This window comes from Macrotis lagotis, chromosome 4 (assembly GCF_037893015.1).
Source record: "Macrotis lagotis isolate mMagLag1 chromosome 4, bilby.v1.9.chrom.fasta, whole genome shotgun sequence".
Classification (NCBI taxonomy): domain Eukaryota; kingdom Metazoa; phylum Chordata; class Mammalia; order Peramelemorphia; family Peramelidae; genus Macrotis; species Macrotis lagotis.
The window spans coordinates 263,498,945-263,509,164 of NC_133661.1; the positions used below are offsets into that span (position 1 = coordinate 263,498,945).

The 10,220-nt window shown below is 44.3% G+C and overlaps 1 protein-coding gene across 1 annotated transcript; it reads right to left on the reverse strand.

The window, feature by feature from the left end:
- Positions 1–281: 281 nt before the first annotated feature.
- On the reverse strand, positions 282–9,605 carry SIX1 (SIX homeobox 1). The gene is made up of 2 exons (XM_074235948.1): positions 8,670–9,605; positions 282–6,571 (listed from the first exon to the last, which is right to left on the reverse strand). The coding sequence occupies exons 1-2, from the start codon at positions 9,227–9,229 to the stop codon at positions 6,277–6,279; spliced, it is 855 nt and encodes a 284-aa protein (XP_074092049.1). The 5' UTR covers positions 9,230–9,605; the 3' UTR covers positions 282–6,276.
- Between the last annotated feature and the right edge of the window lie 615 nt (positions 9,606–10,220).

A 10,220-nucleotide genomic window follows, 5' to 3' on the forward strand; every position in this document is an offset into this window, starting at 1 on the left:
TATAAGAAAACGTAGTCAAGGACAATTTAAAAAATTTTATTTTAACGGACTTTATAACATAGCCCTCGATCATCCACTCTTGCAAATTCTTTGAGTAAAATATCTTCAGTCAAGAAGAGACCATGGAGTTTTTAAAACAATGATTAATTTTAAAATTTTGGATTAAAATAATTTTATAAATAAAATAATAAATCCAACTTTCTAAATCCATTGTGTTCCATTTTCATATATATATATATATATAGATAGATAGATAAATATATATATATATGTTTCAGGGGGATAAAAATGTATTTTCCGTATTGTTGAGGTTGGGGTAGTGCCAACCAGAAAGAGAGAAAATGCTACATTTTTACTTTCCTATTTATTCTTGGAAAAAAGGTGGGTAGTTTAATTTTTTTTTCTTATGAAGACTGGAGAGGGAAGGGACGTGAAAAAAACAACTAGTACCATTTAATTTAATCCAGTGTTGCAGTTAGTAGATAATTCAAAGATATTTCAATATTTAAATCTAAAGTTAAACTTTTCTCAGAACAGAATTAAGTTGTGGAGGGTACTCCCCCCCCCCCAATAATCTAGTTAATGATATAAAGCAAGACACTTCTAAAAATGTCTTAAGCCTTTCGGTAAAGGTAAAATCCTCGGCACTGACTAATTTCAGAGGAGAGAAAATCGTCAGAGACACCCAAGTAGCAAAACAAAAGTAGAGAACAAGTCTTCAGGTAGTTCTAATCTACCTGCTGAGAACTCTCTTCTCAGTTTTCCGTTAACAAGTTATAAAGAGGGAAGTTAAAACCCTGATGCGAAGGGCAGTTCACGCGCCTCTCAGAGTCTAGTTTCCTTTGTTTTTAAATGCTACTGCAGTGTTGTTTCTCGCTGTCTGGAAGGACCAGCGCCTCGAAAACATTGAATGTCATCCTCAGTAGGGGAACAGGTTTCTTATTTCATCAGCTGGATTGAAGTGTGTGTGTGTGTGTGTGTGTGTGTGTGTGTGTGTGTGTGTGTGTGCTCAGTTTTAAACTATTAGGAATATAGCCTTATCAGAGTAGTACTTTTCTGGATAGAAATTTGTTCTGCAATTTGCCCTTATATTGGCTTTGTTTTGCTCCTGGATACCTTTCCTTCCCTCCTAGACAACTGCTTACACTAGTTTACACATTCCTATATCGAGGTCATTCTTTCCTTTCAATAGTAGTCAAGTTGTCGGTCCCAATCAGAACCCAAGGATTTTGTACCGAGCTTTTGAGGGACTTCGGGGAAGGATTTTGAGCAGCTGTGAATTTATCTGTACCAGTGCTAAGGGTGGAATCCAAGGGGCTTTGATAAGAAGCGGTCACCCAGCCCAAGAAATAATCTCACCTCTACTAACTTCAGTTTTTGTTTTTGTATTATTTTAAAGGAAAATAAAGATCTTTCCTCCCACATGATAGACTCTGGAGCTAGCTTCTCTGGGATTGGAAAAGATCAGTGAGAGTGGGAAGAAAATGCTGGCAGTCCCCACGTACACACACACACACACACACACACACACACACACACACACAAACACACAGACACACCACACCACACCACAGCGGTACAACCAGGCTCAGCTACGGACAGCAAAGATGCAAAGCAGCTCGTTTTGTTAGTATGGGACTAGGGAGGTGCCGACCTCTTGTTCTGGGTTCTGATACACTGGATCCAGCAGTAGCCGGACTTAACACTCCCATCCAAGAGATCCCAATCTCCCTTTAGGTTCTCACTTGCGGGCCGGAGCTTCTGGTCCTAGACAGGCCTAGAGAAAGTAGCCATTCCCGAACCCAGAGTGAGTCTTCCTGAGTCTCCTCTAGGCTGACGCGGGAACCCTTGGTGCTAGATTAGGTCCATAGGCTCTGTCCCCTTCAAATGAACCTTCTATGACCTTTTGACAAACGCCAAAGCTCAATCACCTTGAAGCTGTTCCCGGTTGGTCTGTCAGCTCCTCTGTTGAGAGGGGCGTACTGGATACGAAGAAACAGTCTCTAAAAAGTTCTACTAAAGGAGAATGGCAGAAAACTAAAAGCAGAGTTCTCCGCAAAAACTTCGCTGTCTCCTCTCACCCAATCTATTGCCCCACCTGGCCTCCAGGAAACTCGGCAGATTAGAACTGGCACCTGGGGGAGCCGGGTCCGGTGGGGAAACCTTGCCCACAAGGTAAGAAGGTATGATCGCTATACATTTCCCACCTACTACAGTCTTCCAGCAGAGGCCACAATGGATGGTTCTAGAGCTGTTCCCCACTGACCCTAAAATATAGATGCTGAAGGCATCTGCAAGAACACAACCCCACCTCCTCACTGTAACCAGGCTGGTACCACGAGCACAGGATAGTTCTAGTCCCAGTTCCTCAAGCTAGAACAAATGATTTCCAAGGCTCTATCAGGAAACTGGTGTATTCGGTGTGTCGTGAAGCTGGCCTCCCACGCCTAACTCCAGAAAGCCCGCAGGGGACATTAGGGAAAACCAGAGGAGTCAGGAGTTGGAAAGACACAGTGCTCCGATTCTCCAGCTTCTTTCCCCGCCACGGAAGCTGCTATTCCAAAGCCGATACTGCTTTGAGTCAGAGGGAATTAAAGGCAGGTAGGGCTGAACTTGTTTGGCGGTCTCACCTAGTCCAGGACCTCCTTAGGCGCTGGACTCTTTGGAGGAAACGTGGAAGTCCAGAAACCTGACCGCCTGACACATCCTTAAACATGATGGTTTACATCTGTAACCCCAATCTCAGATCGGAGACCACAGGCAGCACCAAAGATTCCATAGCCAGGAAGGAAAAACTAAGTTGAAGTGAACTACGCCGCACAGAGCTTGAGAAGGTCATCGCAATCCGTCCTTCCTTTAACTTCTTTTCCAAGAAGCATGGGGTTCAATGAAGCATTCCCTCGCCTGCCTCCTGTAGCACATCCATTCCTCTCTCGAATTTCTGGAGGCTTGGGAAAGGGTTTGACTATTGATTTATTTTTTCGTAGGACCAGGCCCCTCAATTCTGCAATGGTATTTTTTGCTTCCGACTTAAAAATTAAAAGACGAATTTAAAGACTCTCTTTAAAGAGACTACAGTCAAAGTCAGTGGAACTCAGTCCCTCAAAATTCTCCCCCCCCCACTCCAATTGCTGTGATTGACCCAAGTTATTTCAAACACAACCACGTATGCAATGTCCCCTTATCCCTAATACCAGAAACCTTATTTCTAAATCAAAGATTAAAGTCAAAGAATTCAGAGCTAGATATTATTTAAAATTTCCAGAAAAATTACTTCCCCTTTCCCTTCTCTCCCTATTCCACTTAGTAGAACCTATAAGGTACTTTCCCCCCAAGAATACTTTATTAATAGTGAGACGCCATCATTAATTCTGTAAATGGAATCCGAAAGGAAAATTAAAAATAAGTTGAAGCAGCCAGGTTCACTGAATAAGAGAATGGAATCACTTCTCTTTATAGGTTTCCTTTCTGGAAGGTTCCTTTCTTTGGAGGGGGGAAATAGCACTTCTTCGAATGTGATTGAAGTCTTGGAAATTATTGAGGAGAAAACAAAAGCCATCTCCAGCCTTCTCACCTTCTTTGCCATCCTGTCTCCTGGAGGAACAGGGAGGGATTGTGCAATTTCTTTTTAAACACATCTGGAATATGCCTGCTCTGGGCCAGAGAGCCAGGGATTTTTACAGAGAGTTTATTGCTGTGACAGAAAATTGCTCTTTTAACGACTTTACAAGCAGTAATCACGGGGCCTTTTTACAGTACCAGGGCAGTTCGACTACTCTACAAATTGCCTGGCATTTCCAAGACTCACCAACTGAGGGAGCAGAAGACGAGACTTTCGCTTTCCTCCGTTTGTCAAGAAGTCACAGGGAGCATCTCCCGCTACTAAAATTATACCGAGCTGAGCTGAAAGAAAGTGGATGAAGTAGAAGAGAGAAGGGGAGGAGAAGGCATGTAAAAAATTAAAGTAATTGGCCCTTCCTCATTTTCGAGGGAGATTTCCTCGGTGTCCTTTGAAGTTGGTCCGGGTCATTTAAAACTATCTTTGTGCTGGATATTTGTTTTGGGTGGTGAATGTAAAGAATGGACGGAGATTCCCCTTGTGAGAGTCCCTCCTGCAGAGGGTGGCATTTCTCCGTGGCCCAAGACCTGGAGAATAAACACCCTAGTGATTTAAATAAACAGTGACTTAATGATCCTAAACGCTTAGCAAGGGAGATTGGGACTAGGAACCCACCATCCAAATGAACCTTTCTGATCAAATTATGGATCTGTGAAAGAGAAACTATTTCATAGACAAAAGTTTCTATAATAACACTTAACAATTAAGACCATTTCCCTCAACTACAAATAAAGCATTTTAATTCTCCAAACAACTAGTTCTAATAAGAAACTTTCATTTTCCATTCCCCCAAATTCATAGGATTATAGATTTAGAGCTGGAAGGAATCTTAAAGTTATCTCCCATCCGTTCATTTTAGAGATGAAAGAGAGAGGTCGAGTGAGGTGCCCCCAAATGACACACTGAAGAGAAACGTCAGAGCTTGGAGTTGAAGACAGGTTCTCTGACTACAAATCCAGCACTCTTTCCATTCACTGTGTTGCCACTCCCTTGGATTGTTCTCAAGGGTGAGGGAGAAAGTCAGCATACTAAATGAATATGTAAATATTGCTACTTATGGAAGGGGGGAAAAATCATGATTATAAAACTCAGGTCAGAGAGGGAAGAGGCTGTCCTTGGGGAACCATATTTTACAAATCAAGAAACAGCCAATTCAATAATCTTGCAAATAATTTTAATAAATAATGCCACTCCCTAAAATTTAAAGTTTAGCATAAAGGCTGGGTCACCCTCCCCCTCCAATAAAAATAACCAAGAGTCTATGTAATTACTGGCATTTTCCAAAACATAGTCTTATAGCAAGTGCACATAGGTTTCTGTTAAGCTAGCTTGCATACCATTCCTAATTCATGGTTACTCCTACTGATTGATTTCTTAATTTTGTCTGATAAATGTTACTTTCAGTCTTGTCAACAGGTCTCTTGACACAGAGTGCCTTCATTAACACATAAATATTCTCAAGAAGAGCACTCCAGAAGTATTATTTCCAAATATTTTAAAAAGGTTATCCAGAAAGCTATGTTTACTTTTTTCTGTCATATGACAAAACCAGGTCCTACAACTCCTTCAAATAATGACCTTCAAAGTGTTCTACAATCCAAATAATCAGGAGTAAGAAAGGCAAAAATTGTATATTTAAAATTAGGATGACAGCAACACAAAACTCACCTTTGAAAAAGAGAACCATACTCCTGATGCTCTGCTACGTTTTAATTTAGGCTATTTTATGTACAATAGAAAAGAACCCTGAAAAACACATGCCATTTTGAGTAACAAATACCAGGTCACCAGATTTATGGGAATACTTTTCCAAGCAAAGAACTAAAAATAAGAGAAACACTTAGCAAGAGTATACTACTGGATATGAAAGCATTGAGGGCATAAGAAGGAACATCCAGGAAACTGTGATACTTCACAATGATGCATTTCAAAAGTTCATCCAAAAAAACAGAAAGAAAATCAACAACCTCCCCCTCAAAAAAATCTCTACATGTCCAACAAAAAAGCAATGGTCACTTTCTATTTCTACCTGCCTTATATATGTGCATTAAGACATTTAGGCACTTGATTTTCTAATACTTTTTTATTTTAAACTAAATTGAAATCATTTAACACTAGATATGAAAAATGTAAACTTAATTTCCTCCCTCAAAAAAAGATTTTGAGCATTTTTTTCCTATTCAGCTTAAGAATTCAACCAATTCCCCAATGGTAGAGACTCTTGTTTGCATCAGATTTCTCTTTTTCCTCTCTCCTTTTAAAAAAGGAATTATAAATAAATTAAAGAATCGAAATCCAACTAGTTTGTAATTCCTGTGTGCTTTCTTTAAAAACTTAATTTAAGGTGATAGAATCAGTAGCATAAACTGGTAGGTCTTTGAAGTTCTGTTAGTTTGGGGATTTGCACCAGCACTTAGGGACAAGGGAATATAGGTAAAAGTAATAAGAATTGGGAGGAGAGATTATTTCTTGAGAGCAGTGTTGTTTTTGTTGACCTTTTTTAAAAAGGCTATTTGTGACAGTCCATGTTTCCTTGATGCATAAAGTTCCCCAGATATGCGCTGCAAAATTGTTCCTGTTCTATATTTACAAATGTCTCTAGTTGCTGATCAGTGGATAACTCAACTAGTTCTTCATGGGCCAGAAGTTCTTCTGCTTTAGGAGCCTAAGTCCACCAAGCTAGAGGTGAGGGGTCCGAGAAGGGAGTCCTGGAGCTGATGCTGGTGCCCTTGGAGGCTGTGGGCTGTCTGAGAGGCAGTTAAGCCGGTCAACGAATAGTTTGAGCTTCTGGCATGGCTCAGGTTGCCTTGGAGTAGGAGAACTGAGTTCTGATCTGGACTTTGGGGAGGTGAGAATTCCTCTTCCGAGCTGGACATGAGTGGCTTGCCCCCATCCAGGGGTGAGAGCTGGTTCTGCTTGTTGGAGGATGTGTTATTGTTTTCAGTGTTCTCCCTGAGAAACAGAGAACAACAACATATGGTTAGACTGGAAGGAGGAAAGGAATAAGAAGAGGGAAAGGCAGGGAATGCAGAAAGAGAACAGGAAAAAGGAAAAGGATAATTGCACAAAGTAAGTCTTCCTTCACCCACCCCTTATCAGAAGTCACAAAAGAAACCAGAGGAAGAACACAGTGGAATCAGAGTTGTGAAAGAAGAGTTTGAGTCCCCTACAAGGCCCTACAGCCCATACTTCCCAAATCTTGCAGATCTCAGAAGGAAAATATTTGTGAAGGTTAAAAAGGTTTTTCAAAAAATTGTATCACATAGACCGATCTTCTGAAATAAACATTCAGTGGTAGTAACACTTAATGCTTAAGCTCAACTATTCCAGTCAGCCCTTCAAAGTTAGGAGGGAAAGAAAATCAGAGAAAATTTCTAGCCCGAGAAAAATTTGTTGGTCCAGTCAGATACCCATTTTCCATAGTGCAGAACAGAAGAAGGATGGACATTACTAAATACCTACTTTTAATATTTGTCTGGCGTTTGTCATTAAAAGGGACAGGTCATGGAGAAGTAGTGCCCAAGGCGGTGCAGTGACCTGAGTAAACACAGGGACCCAAGCCAGTATTTCTGATTTCATCAGGGAGTGGGCCCTGCGGCCTGACTTGGAGGATTTTGTAACTTCAGTCTAACTGGAATCGCAGAGCTTTTGTCCCCATGCCATCTCCCTCACGCCCCACTCGAAAATTCCCAATCCCTCCTCCCTCCTCCCTGATAAAAACCAGAGAGGTCATGTCAAGAAGTTCTCACTGAGTCAAGACATTTGTGACTTCGGAGTGCCACGGGTGGACCTGTCCCAAGTCCTGTTTAAGTTCACTGCTCCCTTTCACTTCCGCCTTTCTGAGCCCCCCCCCCCCATTTATTTCCTCCCTTTCTCGTCCCTTCCTTTCCTCTCTTCCCGCCTTGCTGACCTCTTTCAACTCAACTTCTATTACTTCGACACTTTCATCCCAGATCAAAATAACTAGGTAGAGTACTGGCACCAAGCTAGGGAAGTGAACAAAAGAAAAGTAAGCAACCGATGTATTCTGATTTCCTAAAAAATCCTAAAGGCTCACTAAATTCTCTGCCACTGACTGAGCTGAGTTATTCCAGCTGCCTCCCAATTCTGAATCTCAGCTCGAAACTCCAAAGACAATGGATGAGGGAAGGAGGTCAGGGGGTGGGGAGTATTAGCGGGGATCAGTAGGAAAAAATTCATAAAAATTTCTGATCTCTGGGGCAAGCAAAGAGTGGGGCTGTTGAGTTCCTAGTCTCCGGCTGGCGGTGCTGACAGATCCACAGCTTCCCTGGTTGTGGAAGAGCGCAAGGATGTAGCTTTGTTTCTGGGCTTGTGATTAAGAGTCAGCAAAGTCGCCTCTGCCTTTCCACATAGTTCTCTCTCTGGGTTTTGTATTAAAGCTCCACCCGCCCACAGCTAAAATTTACAAATGTGAAGTGAAACCGCCCGACCTTTCTCCCAAAGACTTTCCTGGGAGAAATGAAGACGTTAGTCTTAATGAGACTGAGTGAGTGTGAAGATTTAGGAACCCCAAAATTCAATCCCACTCAACAAGGAAGGGAAGAGAAAAGGTGGTACCAGGGATTCCTATCACTCAGTAAGACCCCACCCCACCCCCTAAATATCTGGCTCTCTCTCCTTACTACTTACTAATCCTGGAAAAAAAAATACACTCTCCTATTTCTCTCTCCTCTCTTTCTTCTCGAGTCTTCTTCCTCTCCCAGACACACTCCAGCCACTCGCTCGCAAGGGGGTGAGAGGAGAGTGGGTTAGGGGTAAGAGAAACAAACTGTGTGCAAATAATTCCTGAAACTCACACCCACTGAACACAATCTTGCAGAGGAAAAACAACTAAAAATTAATCTCGTTCCTTATTGACTGCCCGACAGGCTAAATCCAAGTTCACGAACTTCTTTTTCTATCTGAGCTCGGAGATTGCGGTTCCTGACAGCAATGCTCTGAAAAAAGGAGATGAGGGTGTAAAGGGTAGGAATGGGGTAGTTGCAGAGGGCAGAAGGGTAAGGAGAGCAAAGAGAAACGCCCTGTGTACCTTTCCTTGGCTTCCGCTGCTCTGTCCCTTTGCCTCCGGTTTTTAAACCAGTTGCTGACCTGGGTAGTGGTCAGCCCGGTAGCCTCAGCAAGCTCTCGCTTCTCCCGGGGTGAAGGATAAGGGTTGTGTGCGTACCACTCCCGCAGCACACCTCGAGACTTTTCTTTGAAGCAATAGCTCGTTTCTTCCCCGTCCCAGATGGTCCTCGGCAGAGGGAATTTTCGGCGGACCCGGTACTTCCCCACTGCCCCAAGGGGTCGACCTCGCAGCTTCTCTGCTTCCACGTAGTGAGCCTTCAGCCACAGCTGCTGCAGCTTCGGGTGGTTGTGAGGCGAGAACTGATGGCTCTCCAAAATCTTGTACAGCTCACGGAAATTGCCCCGGTGGAAGGCAACCACGGCCTTAGCCTTGAGGACACTCTCGTTCTTGTGCAGATGGTCGCAGGCAGGAAGGGACCAGAGAAATCTCCCCAATCGCTCCAGGTTCCCCCCTTGCTGGAGAACCTCGCAAACGCAGGCTACTTGCTCCTGGGTGAAGCCAAAAGACGGCAGCATAGACATGGCTGGCGCTTGGCCCGAGTGAGCAACCTGGGGCGCAGAGGAGAGGGAGACGGAAAATTGGGGGGGCGCTACCAGAGCTAAAGATAGGGAGTGGAGGGGAGGTTTCCGACCCCCTCCCTCTTCTAGAAGTCCTCTTTCTTTCTCAGTTGCAGACGATGGGGTGTAGGGGGAGCTCAGCTGAGGAGTTTTGAGAGGATAGGAAGAAGGATGGGCAAAGAGAAGGAAAAGGAGGAGGAGGAGGAGGAGGAGGAGGAGGAGGAGGAGGGAGAGAAGGGTGGATGGGTGGGAGCGCCGGGCACTGAGCCGCGGGCTCGGAGCAGCCTCCCCGGGCTCTCTCCGGGTGGATGCTGATTGTTGCTGGGGAACTTGGTTTCTGTTCTCCCTGCAACCAGCCTTAAAGCGCGGAGCGGACAGGACGCGCTGATTGGTTGCCTGTGGCGCCTATCCCAATCTAGCCAGCCTCAGAGCTCGGCCAGGCAAGGCAGGGGTTCTGGGAGGCCGAGCCTCCTCTGCAGGGAGAGAGAGGCCGGGAGTGGGGGTAGGAAAGGAGGAGGGGAGGGAGGAGAAGGAAGTGGAGGATCGAGAAGGAGGAGGGAATAGGAGGAAGAGAGGGGGAAGAAGAAAAGAGGAGGGGGGGAGAAAGAAAAGGAGAGAAAGAGGGAGAGATGGGGGGGGTGGCGGGACACGAGAGCGAGACTGTTTCGCTGGCCAGGGGTCGAGGGAGGGGAGACACTTCAGGACCCTGCAACTTGAGCCCCTTCTCAAGTGTCAGTTAAGGGGAACCAGGATCATCTCTGCACAAATCAATTATTACAGACCTTTTAAACCCCCCCCCCCCATCTCCCCTGTCCCTTCCAGACCTGCCCTTTCCCGGTGAGCTCATATTTAATTACCTTAACGTTGGGATGAATAAATAATGGTTTGATGAATAGCTTATGGAGTGCGATAAATAATACAGGAGGAGAACCATAACTTCGTGCTGCTGATGGTG